Source organism: Rhinopithecus roxellana, chromosome 5, assembly GCF_007565055.1.
Source record: "Rhinopithecus roxellana isolate Shanxi Qingling chromosome 5, ASM756505v1, whole genome shotgun sequence".
Lineage (NCBI taxonomy): Eukaryota > Metazoa > Chordata > Mammalia > Primates > Cercopithecidae > Rhinopithecus > Rhinopithecus roxellana.
The window spans coordinates 158,073,476-158,086,537 of NC_044553.1; the positions used below are offsets into that span (position 1 = coordinate 158,073,476).

Sequence of the window (13,062 nt, forward strand, 5' to 3'; positions counted from 1 at the left end):
CTGCCCTCACGGTGCTCCAGGCAGCCATGGTCACCCAGCCACCCACACACAGATGAAACCCCCCACCCCTGCCACTTGGATGCCCCCAGGTGCAAAGGTCCCACAGTCTTGCGGTGCACCCAGCATCCGGGGGCTCCTGAGGGAGCGGGTAGTGGCCCTTACCTTCATGGCGTGCACGACAGCCTCAGGCTTCTGTCCTGCAGGGCTGTAGCCAGCAGAGGGGGGCGAGGGCAGCTCAGGTGCGGGGCAGGCCAGGCCCTGGGGGAGGCAATGACACATCTCAGCTCACCCGGGCTGGCTGCCCGCGTGGTGGCCACAGGAATGACCGGTGGCTCAGAGAAGTCCCCGATTCTGAGAGGCCAGGGCCCAGGCAGGAGGAAAAAGGCACCGGGGTGAGGCAGAGGAAGCAGGTGTGAGGACGGAGACCCAAGGAGCCTGCAGCCCCGTCTGGCCGGTCCCGCCCGTCAGGTCTTCTGCAGATGAAACGGTCCTTGATAGCACAGAGGCAAGAGGGGCGGTCCAGGGTCCACCCATACCTCTCAGGCCCCCTACCACCCCGCACAGATAAGACCTAGCGTCTGTTTTGCAGGGAAAATAAGTTCAGCCCAGGCAAAGCAAGAGACCCAGATCGCAGCAAGACCAGGAAGGTCTGGACTCAACCCTGGCACCTGACTCCAAACTCCCTTCCCCTGCCCACCCTGGAGCCCGGTTGGACAATACTGGCTTCGCCCTGAGCACTCCTGGGGCCTGCCTCCCAGCTGCTACCTCCCAGCCCTGTGGGATGAATTGGCCGCCAGGTGCCCAGCTCCCACATCAGGCCTTGGGGAGGGGACCCAGCCTCTGTCAGAAGCTGCGTGTCTACACAGGGGCAGGGGGTCCCGCCCCCAGCTTCCTGCCTCTAAGGGTCCATGTGGCTGGGAAGCCGGGCGCAGGGCGTCTTCTCAGGCTGCAGTGGGGACCATGGGGCCCAGCAGGAACCAGGAGTTTACAAGATGCTGGGAGAGCTTGGGAGGAACTTACAAGTGCCCAAAGCCAGACAGAAAACGCACAGTGGTGCCCTGTGGGCCCTGGAAGCCCTGGGGTTTTGAGGACGTCTTCGGGGCTCCCCACTCTGGCAATCCTTGGGCCAACCCTGAAAGGTGAGTCTGCTGCCCTCTCTGTAAATGGGGCTCTGATGACGCCTCCCAATGGCCTGGCAGGCTCAGGGAGCTGGGCTGGAATCCCACCCACCCAGGCCCGCATCATGGGGTCACCTAACACTGCAGGGCTGGGCTCTGCGACCCTCAGGGCCCGGAAGCCCCTGCAGGCCTGGCAGCCAAACCCTGGTGCCCTCCCCGCCCGCCCTGCCCTGTACCTGCTCCCAGGGCGTTGCAAGTTGACCGGCTCCTGCCTCCACACGGAGACCAGGCCCCACCTCTGAGGCTAGGGGGCCTTGGGAGCAGCTACCTCCAGAGGCCCCCCGAGCCCTGGGGTCTAGGAAAGTGTCACTGAGGTGGGGCCCAACCCACGCTGAGCCTATTTCCTCGTCTGGACAACAGAAAGGGTCCTCTGCCCAGGGTGTGTGCAGACCTCTAACTCCAGCCCAGGCTGTCTGATCTCTGTAGTGTAGGGAACCCAACAGGGACGCCAGGATTCCCCCTGGGGTAGCGCAAGCGGGTGCCCCGACCTGAGGCAGAAGGCGGCACTCACCACGCCAGACAGCAGGGGGCGCCAGTCGCACACGCACAGCCCTGGGAGACCTGGGCACCTACACCTTCCTGCACCTTCTGCTGCAGAACAGAGTCCATGTGCCCGCTGGCCCGTGGCACCTCTGGCCTCATGTCCTCATCTGCACGAGGCCCCTGGGCTGCCTGTCCTGTTACAGCCCCCAGCTCCAGGGGCCGGGATTTCTGCAGCACAGGCAGGAGGGAAGCCAGGAGCATGGGGGTGGGCTGTGCAAGCTGCCCCTCTCCTGCCCACCTCACTGGGCAGTGGTGGGTGCCAGTGAGGGCGTGGCCTGGGATCCTGAAAGTGACACCAGGACTAGACAAAATCCTAGTGTTACCTCCAGGGCATTCCCGGGGTGCAGGGGCCCCCAACTGCACTAGAACTCAACCCCCTCTGGCCACACACACCTTCCACTGATTAGGTACCCACTTAGGGCGGATGGGCCCACTGAGTCCTTGCCACACTGCTCCTGGCAGGCACTATCTTTTTACATGTCCATATACGCCCACTTTTTTTTTTTTTTCTTTTTTTTTTTTTTTTTTTTTTTTTGAGGCAGGATCTCACTCTTTCGCCCAGGCTGAAGTACAGTGACACCATCTCAGCTCACTGCAGCCTCGACCTCCCAGGCTCAAGCAATCCTCCCATCCCAGCTTCCAGAGTAGTTGGGACTACAGGTGCACATCACCATGCCCAGCTTTTTTTTTTTTTTTTTTTTTTGGGTACAGACAGGGTTTCATCATGTTGCCCAGGCTGGTCTTGAACTCCTGGACTCAAGCAATCCTCCTGTCTTGGTCTCCCAAAGTGATGGGATTATAGGCGTGAGCCACTGAGCCTGGCCTACATGCCCACTTTACAGACAAGGAGAATGAGGCTAACAGAATGGCTTGCCCAAGACCAAACAGCTTGTAAACAATGGGACTGGGCTTTGATCTCAAGTCTGTGGGACTCCTGAGCTGGTGCCCAAAGTGAGGATACTAGTGTGCACCAGAGAGAACTGAAAATAGACATCCACAAAATACCTGTCGCCAAACGCTCAGAGCAACACCATTCATGTGAGCCCAAACGGGGAAATGATCCAAATGTGCAGCAACAAATGAAGGAACTATATGTTCTACCCACACCACAGAATCGTATTCAGCCATGAAAAGCAGTGAAGACCAACACGGGGTACCTGTGGTTGGACCCTGAGAACAAGATTAGGAGTGAAAGAAGCCAGACACAAAAGGCCACACGTCATGTGATTCCATTTATACGAAATACCCAGAATAGGCAAATCCATGGAGACAGAAAACACCAACCAATTGGTGGTTGCCGGTGGCTGGGGGGAAGGGGGATGGGAGTGATGGCTGATGGGTACTGGATGCCTTTCTGGGGTGATGAAAATGTTCTTTTGTGATGATGGCATAACTCTGTGAGTGTTCGGCCGGGCGCGGTGGCTCAAGCCTGTAATCCCAGCGCTTTGGGAGGCCGAGACGGGCGGATCACGAGGTCAGAAGATCGAGACCATCCTGGCTAACATGGTGAAACCCCGTCTCTACTAAAAAAAATACAAAAAAAAACTAGCCGGGTGAGGTGGCGGGCGCCTGTAGTCCCAGCTACTCGGGAGGCTGAGGCAGGAGAATGGCGTAAACCCGGGAGGCGGAGCTTGCAGTGAGCTGAGATCCGGCCACTGCACTCCAGCCCGGGCGACAGAGCGAGACTCCGTCTCAAAAAAAAAAAAAAAAAAAAAAAAAACTCTGTGAGTGTCCTCCCTCAGGAGGCTGATGGTATAAACCACCTCCCACCCTCCACTGGGGGCCAGCCCTGGGCACCTGCCCTGACAGCCAGCGGCTGGAGGGTACAGGCAGCAGAGGGCAGAGAGGGGGTGCCCACCCCAGAGAGTTACCTGCTTTACCCAAGGACGTTCCAGCATGCCCTCGCTGTGCCCATGACCCACAGGTAGCCTTAAAGGAGACTTGCCTGGGTCTGGAAGGGCCTGTGTCCCAGGCAGTGTCTGAGCCCGGAGACAGCCCTCCCCAGATAACCGCCTCTCTCTCCCCGGGGGTCCAAGTGCCAGACATGGGCTCTCCAGGACCCAGCAAGGGCCCACTGCCCTGTGAAAACTTCACAAGGCCTAGCCCCTGGGCCTCTGGCCCTGGCCCCTCCGCAGCAGCCACTTCTCCAGGCTTCATGGTGGCCCCTCCCACGAGACACCTTGACCCCTCAACACCCACTCCTGCCCACCAACCAGCCCCGATCCTGCCCCCTGCACCTCAGTTTATCACCCAGCCTCCCGGCCTCATGGAGGAACGACCCCTGCACAGCCCCCATGCTGGCCCCTGACCTCTAGGCACACACAGGCACCAGTACGCACTCACCATGGGGCCCTGGCCATCCTCCCCACCCCTATGAGCCTCACTTCCTCCTCTCCAAAGTAGGGGACACCCCCTGGTGCACAGGGCGGTCTAGAAGGAAAAAGGAGGCAAGGAGAACGAAACCCCTCCCAAGGTTGCCTCCTTCAGGAAGCCTTCCTGAACATTCCCGAACTCTGATAGCATTTTATCCACACTGTCAGGGCTTGAGGTTCAACCCATGCCCGGGGTGTGCTCCCCAGAGGCCTGTAGGGAGACAGCGTCTGGCGGGCCTGGTGAATGTGAGAGCTGTGCTTGTACAGCACTTCCCAACCTGCAGGCCACTCGAAGGACTTCAGGATGCAGCACTGAGCAACTGCTGGCTGCTATTACTCCCTCCCATGATCTGAATGGATGAGCAGCACGGGGCATGAAGGCTAAGGAGCCAGCCCCGAGGGGGCATCCCTTGGCTTTTCAGAACCCTCCACCAAGAAACAGAGCCTTGTTCAGCTGAAGGACTCCTGGATAAATGCTTGGAATATCGGCCATGGGCGGGCTTTGCTGCCTGCACAGGCTCTACAGCTGCATTCCTGGAGAAGGTGGAAGGGCCGCAAAAGAGAAATCGCAGAGCCAGCAGCCAGCATTGAGGCCCAGCAAGCTCTGCGGGGGGTCCTGGGGTCAGCCTTGCGGGCGAGGGGTGAAGGGGAGAGCAGGAAGGGGCACAGCTGCTATGAGTGCACCCGCTGCCCAAGAAGCACCTCCATACATGGCTCTGCAGTTGCCGCAAGGAGAACAGCCAGTGCTTCCTAAGCATCAGCTACGCACCCGCCAGGGCTCCCCCAGGTGTTAAGCCCCACAACAAGGCCAGGCTGCCAATGCTAGGAGGGCAAGTGGGCCTGGACTCGTGTGGCTCCCCACTGCCATCCCATCTATCTACAGGGCACATCCCTGAGCTAAGGTCCACTTCCCGGGAGCCGGCTCCAAGTCACCCGCCCCATTCCCTCCAGGCCAGGCCAGCCAGGTAGGGGCAGAGGATACCCCTGGAGGCATCCGGCTGGTCATTTCAGTGCAGAATCCACACACCTGAGCCCCACGCTCCAGGGCTGGCTGGGTACCCTCTCCCCACTGTGGCCAAGGAGTGGCGCAGGCTAATGAGCTGCTCAGAGGACAGTGGCTGGGCACGGGCAGCCCTGCACATGTGCCTCTGGACACTGCCCTGCACCTCCAGCAGCGTCACCCCACCTGGGGCTCCGCCTCTAACTGCCACACTGGACGGGACACAGGGACACAGGGCCTAGGGCTGGGGCTGAACTCGGACACCCAGATCCTTGTGCCCCCCCGGGCAGGTCACTGGCCCACCTGAGCCTCAGCCCCTCATCCAGAACATGTGGGCTTCTTTGGGGCACACACTCACATTCTGCAGGGAGTCCTGGTAGGAGGGCGGCAGGGACGCAAGCTGCGACTCTGAATGGTAGGGCGAGAAGCCTTTCCGCAGCGCACGGAACTCTCCGGAGCCTGCCTGCTGCAGGGGAGAGAGAGAGAGAGGGGTTAGACGGAGGGCCAGGCTGAGGAGCCAAGGGCCCTGGGCATGGCTCCTCACAGCAGCAGGGTCTGCTCAAAGGCACGGCCTCAGAGGACCCCTCCACCCTCCCCTCCACACCCCTTATCCATCCCCCAAGCCGGGATCAATCGATCTTCACTCTCCCCAACTCAGACGTCAGCGATCCACTCTCCAATGTGGGCTTCGTAAACGTTTGTTGGATGGCTGAATAAACGAATGAATGAAGGAGAGCCAGCGAGAGTGAGTGAGGAGGGAGCGTCTCTCCCACCCCGCGACCCACCCTGGCTCCTCCGCTCCAACATCCTGCCCTTGGGTCCCTGCACAGACTGCACTGCTCAGAGGGCCTGGGACAGCCATTGGCAGCACACGGGGCCACATCCACAGGCAAGGCCTCCCACCTCCCACAGGTTCAGGACTCTAGGGATGCTCTGCCCGGGCTGCCTCCGCCATCGGACGGACAGGGAGCTCCTAAAGCAGGTCCTGGATGCTGCCTCTGAATCCCTGAGAACTCGTGTAAGGGGCTGTAACTGATGCCCTGTGCACAGGAGGGAGGGAGGAAGGCAGGCTTGGCCTTAGGCCCTTTGCTTAACAGCAAAGCAAACACCCCAACCCCCAGAAGTTGGGGCTGGGGGCTGGGACCAGGAGCCAGAATGAATCCACGGGTCCCATACATGTCTCAGTGTGTGAAGGTCAGTCCCACAGTGACCCTCCCGTGGCCCAGCCCAGCAGAAGACACGGCCTTTCTTTCTGCATCACTAAGGGGTTTTGGGTGTTTCTGGCCCAAACACCCTTTCCTACTTCAAAGGAACTGAGAGAAAGCGGCTGGGCAGATAAGACACTGCGGAATGTGCCATAAATCAGCAGGCTGTTGAGTCAACCCAAACAAACTGCAGAGGAGAAGAGACAGAGGAGGCCCAGGCTGGGGCTGGGCTGGGGCGAGGGCAAAGAGGGCAGGACAGGCCGCAGCCATGTCTGGGGTCCCAGTTCCATGCACCAGCCCCTCGGCCTGGCTGTGAAAGATCCCTCACACACCCTGCTTGCCTCCCTCAAAAGCTGGACCTGGCTCCGCACTTCTCACAAGCCCCAGCCTCACTGAGGCCCAGCTCTGTGTTCTCCCAGCCCCTTCAGAGCCCTGACCAGGCCCCCCACCAGGGCTGGGAGGTCTCAAGAGCATGGCTCAACGGCCAGCAAAGAGCCGTGTCCTGCGAGGCGGGTGAGGAGGGGAGTGGAGGCTTTATTACCAGCTCCTACGGAGGCCCGCGGAACCATGACCGGAAAGCAGGGATCTGGGCAGTGACTCCCCTCATTAAGTAGCCCACACCCACCAGACGCTGGTCAGCCAGGGCAGCCGGGCACTGGAGGCTGGGGGCTGCTTCCTGGGCCTCGGGAGGACCTGGGTGTGGCCGAAGGTCGGGGAGGGGCATAAAGGAGAGAGAGAAGTGGGAACCAACCTTCCTGCAGGGCCCCCAAAGTGTGGTGGGTTTTAGATAACCCTGGTGAGCATCGCAAATGGGTCTCAGCACGGGGACCTTGGGTACAGCTCTGAACCATCAAATGGGACTGCCGTGTCCCGACTATGGCATTAACACTGGCTGACCCTGCCCAGGTTAACCAGAGGCACTCACAGCCCCCAGCTGGGGGTCAGATCAAGGAAAGCCCCCACCCACCCACCCACCAGGTACCAAAAAGAGGAAGAGGCTACAGCCCCCACCCCTAGGCCCAGCACTTACTCACCCTCCCCCAACCACGAGTGACACCCCCCCCATCGGAGCCACCCATGCATCCCTGGGTCACCTCTCCTGAGAGATGTACCCCTAGCTCCACTGAAGGGGAAAATTCCAAACCACCTGATTTTCTTGGCCAGGACTCTACAACAGTAAGAGTTACAAAATCTTCTCCAATGGAGAATGCATTCTAAGCCAGCACACACTCTGAATGCGTGCACGCGCACACACACACAGTCTGACTACTGGGCCACACAGCCAGGAAGGGTACACCTGGCATTGGAACCACTACCCTCCCCTCCAGCCGGCCCTGCCCTGCCCAGCTTGTTTTGACTCGGGCGTCCCTTCCTCCCCATCCTCTCTGGCCCTCGACCAAATGGGTTCCCACGTGCTGTTACTGAAAATTCAGTTTGTGCTGCCGTCCCCTCCCCTCCCCCAGATAATTTCCCTAGGAGGAGGTGTGTGCATGAGCTTGAGGGAGGTTTTTAATTAGCTGCACGCAATTCCCACCCTTGCCTTCGGTGAGCCTCTATAAACATTTGCATGTCCATAGAACTTTATTAGCAAGCCACAAAGCCAGGCAGGAAAAACGCACAATCTCTCATTAAGGGGCAATGTGACTAATGACGCATCAAATGAGTAACCATTATTGCACTTAAATCCAAATTAAAAATCCTGCTATGAGACAGGTCATCCCTTTGCAGAATGAGATTCCCTAGGATTTCACCGAGGAGGGGAAACAGGAGCTGAAATCACCTGCTGGGCTTGGTCTGCACACAGAGAAGAGCTCGAAGCTAAGGAAGGTGCTGGCCCTTCCTGGGGGGTGGGGGGGTCCACTACGCTCCCCAGAAACACCTGCCTGCCCAGTCTCCCTTGGGTGGCTCCTCAGGACCCAGGGAGAAGGGATCTTACACACAGAGCTGCCAGCTCAGAGCCGAAACAAGATTTCCCGAGTCCTTAACATGGTGGCCCCTTCCACTCTGGCCAGGCCCAATGCCCATCACCCACTTCTAGGGCTTCCAGAGGGCAGCACGAGGGTCCTGGACTAGGAAGGAAGAGACCCAGGCAGTTGCAGGGCCCCTTTCCCACTGAGGACTGCAGTTCAGGACACCCCCAGCCTATATCCCGGGACTTCACTGCAACCCTGCCCGACTTGGGGCCCAGTGGGGACTCGCCGGGTGAACTCCAGTTGTTCCCCGGCCCTCTCTGGGCCTCTGCAATGCAGCCCAGCCTCCTCCCCGGCAGCGGGCTGTGGGGGAACTCCATCCTTCACCTTCCTGACTTCCCGGGAATTCCTGCCTGCAAAGCTGCAGGGGGCCTATGTGGGGCCACCCTAGGGTCACCCCTAGGGAGCACTGTCAGACCTGGAGCCCACCCACTCCAGCCTGCCCACCTGAGGCTGCCTGTTTGGGAAGGATGGGTGGGGTGGCTGTGGGTAGGAAGCCCCTTTCTGGGCTGTGCTCAGGGGAGCTGCTCTCACCCTGCTTCCTGCTCCCAAAGAGCTTTTGGGCCCTCAAATGTGCCTTCTGCTGCATCACTTATGTGTCTATAAGGCACAAACAGAGCACCTCCGGTGTACCAGACACAGTTCTGTGCCCCATCAGGAAGGCAACAACTAAAGGGGAGTGAGGGCTGGGGGTGGGGGTAGAGGCAGGCGCTGAAGAGGGGGTGCCCTCTGTCCCGACCTGGCCAGCCTGCCCTAGTGACCACTTGGACCACCAGACTCAGGGCCCCAGGCGGATTCATACGGAATGCCCTGGGAAGAAGTCCCCTTAGAGGGGCCACCTGGTGCGACTCTGGACCTGTGTCTTAGTGCTCGGTGCAGGGACGGGTGGGCGCCTGCAAGGCTCCTCCTTCCTCAGCACCCTCCAGGATGCCCAACAGGTGAGCATGGGCCCTTGGCACCATGTAGCACAGCACAGCTCAGCTCGGCTGGATAGCCAGGTGCGGCCAGGGTCCAGGACCACAGTGGACAGCAACGCAGCCACGCCCCCCTCCCAAATTTAGGTCATGCCAATGACTGTGTCTGACTTAGGAGACACTGTGGGGCTCAGGGAGAGGACCCCAACACAGGCCTCCCCGGCCCTGACTCTCCTGGGTCCGGTGCCCTCCTGCTTCTGGCCTGTGGGGGCTCCAGGCGATCTGTCACAAGAGGCCAGTTTTACCCAGCTGAAGAGCTTGAAGGTGCCATCTGCAGGGAGGGGCCTATGTCCACCCTCAGAGTAATGGGAACCTGGGCAGGAAAACGCCACAGGAGCCCAGGCCCCGTGCAGCTCCTGCAGGCGCTAACAACGCCTCTGCCCTGAGCTTGTGCTGAGATGGTCTCCAGATCCCCGTGGTCACTGTGCAGTCCCCAGGCTGGGACGGAGTCCAGGTTGGAGGACAGGAAGCTGGAGAGAGCTCCTTCCGGTTCACATTTCCCGCCAATCCCACTCTTACAGATGAGCCACCATCCCAGGGGCTACGGAGGAGAGAGGTGAGACCCGGGGGCAAGGCCAGAGCCCAGTGACCACCCCATCCCCAAGACCTGGTGACTCCCTCCAGGAAGAGGAAGCACTGTGGGAGCTCCCAGGGTTGGTCAGTGATGCGTAATCCATGGTCTGGGTGCTGAATAATAAACCCAGGGCCTGAGCGGCCTGTCAGGCTGACACCTTCACCCAGGAAGTGCTGGAAGACGGTGCACCCTCAGCTGGCTGGGCTGGGGGACCCACCTGGAAGCAGAGACTCAAATGCATGACTTGGGGAGACCATTCCCCCACCAGGGGCCCCAGCAGCTCCAGGGGCAGCTGGGGCCACAGACTAGCCTGGACTCCACTGTCCTGCTCCAGACTAAAGCCCACCGAGATTCAGCTGTCATCCATCTCGGAGGATCCTCAGAGGGAGAACACAGAGAAAGCGGGGAGGATGCAGAAAAGGGCAGGGGACAGGGCTATGCAGCACAGCGCAGTAGCCTCTGCAGAAGACAGGCCGCAACCTGACCCCACGGGAACCACATCAGAGTTGTTCCCATGAGGGCAAGTGGCTTTGTGTCCACAAGTCAGTCAGTCATGCCTGTGGGCTGCTCTGGAAGAGGGTGCAAACTTGGCACTGTGTAATGACATTGTTAGTTTACCTTTTGTCTGCATGGCTGGACAGGTGTGGTTCACCTCCCAGGTCAAGCCCAGGGCTGGCACACAGTTGGTCACTGGTTCTCAAATGGGGGTGACTCTGCCCCTAGAGGACAACTCGCAGTGTCTACAGACACTTTGTAGTGTCGGCTTGGGCATGGGGTGGAAGACCCCGGAGGGTAATGCAGGGCAGGTATTCTGGGGCGGGCAGTCTCAGGACAGGGGGAAGGGGGCAGAGATGAGACCATGTGGAGGCCTGAGAGCCGGCAGGAGAGTGGCCGGTGCCTAAAGGGCCTGGCTCCACGGGTCTCGAGGCTGGGCACAGGTGGGAGCTCAGTTCACCCAGCAGCTCCCCAGTCCCAGGCCCTGTCCAGCAGGGATCTGGCTGCAGCCCAGGGCGCCTGGCATGGTGACTCATGCTGGCCCTCAGAACTGTGCAACCCATGCAGAGCCCTCAGCGCAGTACCCACCCAGCTCAGCAGCCCTGAAGGCTTCCCTCAAGGACCTAGGCACCAGGAGCCACAGCTGGGTGGGCATGTGGGCCCTGGCCTCATCTGCAGTAACTCATGTAGACTTGCAAGCCTCTCCTCCCTCCATGCACTGCAAGTGTCTCGCTTCAAAGTGGGGATTAGCACCAGACCTGCCGCCCTCCAGAGGTGGGAGGATCCCAGGCACCTGGGCAAGGTGCATGACGAGGGGCTCGCACCATGGAGAGCCCTCAGGAGGCAGTCACTGCATGACTCTCTTGCTATTATTTTGCAAAGCTGGAAGTTCTGCCAGTAATGCCAGCTCGAAGAGAGGGCAGATCCCAAGAAGACTCCAAAGGTAGGGCCAGCGCAGCCTGGGAAGGAAGTGCTCCCAGGAAAGAATGGGAGGGTGCTGGGGACTGGGGGACAGAGCACACAGCAGCGCACAGCACTCAAAGCAGCCTCCCAACCCCCACAAACACCACTGCAAACACGCCTCCCACCAGGCAGCTCTACCTGAAGCCAGCTTCTCGGGCGGCCATAGGGGCGGGGCAGCTAGAAGGAAGGAGAAGAGTGTCACCCAGTAAATGCCAACCACGCCCATCACTCTGCCCAGTGCCTTCCCTGGACACCTATCAGCCCAAAGCCACCAGGACCTCAGCTGAGCCGTAGTGGTTTTCTCACACCGAAGGCCAGGGCTGAGGCTCGCCAAGGCAACTCCAGGAGCTCCATGTCTTCAGAAACTCCAGATTCACAAGGACTCACTGAGTACCTGCCATGTGCCCGGCACTGGGTCCCTAGGAGCGCCCACCACCCCCCAGAGCCCACCCCAAAACTCACACCAGGGTGAAGCCACCCCAAGTGCCCTGCTACGCTCCCAGGGAAAAGCAACCGTTTGAGAGGCTCTGGGATGGGGTGCCCCAGCCTAGGGGCACCTCAAGATCCCAGCAGCTCAGAGAGGCCAGGTGGGGGTACAAGCCCTATCTGGCCCCTGTTCTAGCCCAAGGCGAAGATGGCCTGCAAGGTCGCCCACAGGAGCTACACAGTCACACCAACTGGATCTACTTTCTTTTTCTGCTTTCATTTTGAAAGAACTCATTTGTAGGGGAAACAACACCCACTGGGGCGTGTTAGGGGGGCAGGGGGAGGGAAAGCACAGGAAGAATAGTTAATGCATGCTGGGCTTAATACCTAGGCCATGGGTTGATCTGTGCAGCAAACCACCATGGCACACGTTTACTTATGTAACAAACCTGCCTGTCCCGCACATGTACGCCAGAACTTACGATAAAAGTTGATAGGAAAAAAAGGTAAAAAAAACAAAGGGGCTGCCACTTCAGCTGGGGGTCCAGAGACATCTTCCCAATCTGCACTCAGATCAGGCGGTAGAGATGAAGGGTGCGGCCATGTGTGGCTGATGGCACTTACCCGTGGCTGGCACTGCTCTTCCCCTGGTCCCCATGTCATTTCACACCCGAAATTCCGTATTTCAGACTCAGGTGTATGCACCATTCAGGGCCATTTGGCCTGTGACTGATGAGGTAACAGGCAGACCAGGTCTTGTCCACCACGACGACCATCCCTCCTTTCCCAGGTCCTCTGCAGGCCCATGACTTGTTCTAGTGAGGTGAGTGAGGGACAGGCCTGTGGGAGGCTTTGAGGTGTGTAGTGTTTTTGTTTGTTTCTTTGTTTGTTTGAGACGGAGTCTCACTCTGTCACCCAGGCCGGAGTGCAGTGCTGCAATCTCGGCTCACTGCAACCTCTGCCTCTAGGTTTCAAGTAATTCTCCTGCCTCAGCCTCCCAAATAGCTGGGATTACAGGCGCCGGCCACTACACCAGCTAATTTTTGTATTTTTTTAATAGAGACGAGGTTTTACCATGTTTGCCAGGCTAGTCTCAAACTCCTGATCTCAGGTGATCTGCCTGCCTTGGCCTCCCAAAGCGCTGGGATTACAGGCGTGAGCCACTGCGCCCAGCTGAGGGGTGCAGATTTGCAAAACCTAAATCCTACCTTGGCTGAGTAAGCCAGAGCAGCTCCTCAACTTTCTGGGCCTCTGTTTGTCTGCACATAAACTGGCGTCAGGCGGAGGCAGAGGCTACGGCTAGCCCACGGCGGACAGAAAAGATCACAGTGGCTAACCCGCCGCCCTTACCACGGACCACCC

At 59.4% G+C, this 13,062-nt stretch overlaps 1 protein-coding gene across 1 annotated transcript in view; it reads right to left on the reverse strand.

Moving 5' to 3' along the window:
* The window catches only part of CCDC85C (coiled-coil domain containing 85C), a 94,260-nt gene that overhangs the window by 4,918 nt on the left and 76,280 nt on the right, over positions 1–13,062 (reverse strand). Inside the window, 2 exon segments of the mRNA XM_010353716.2 lie at positions 163–258; positions 5,452–5,559. Of these exon segments, the coding sequence (XP_010352018.2) occupies positions 163–258; positions 5,452–5,559 (204 nt within the window).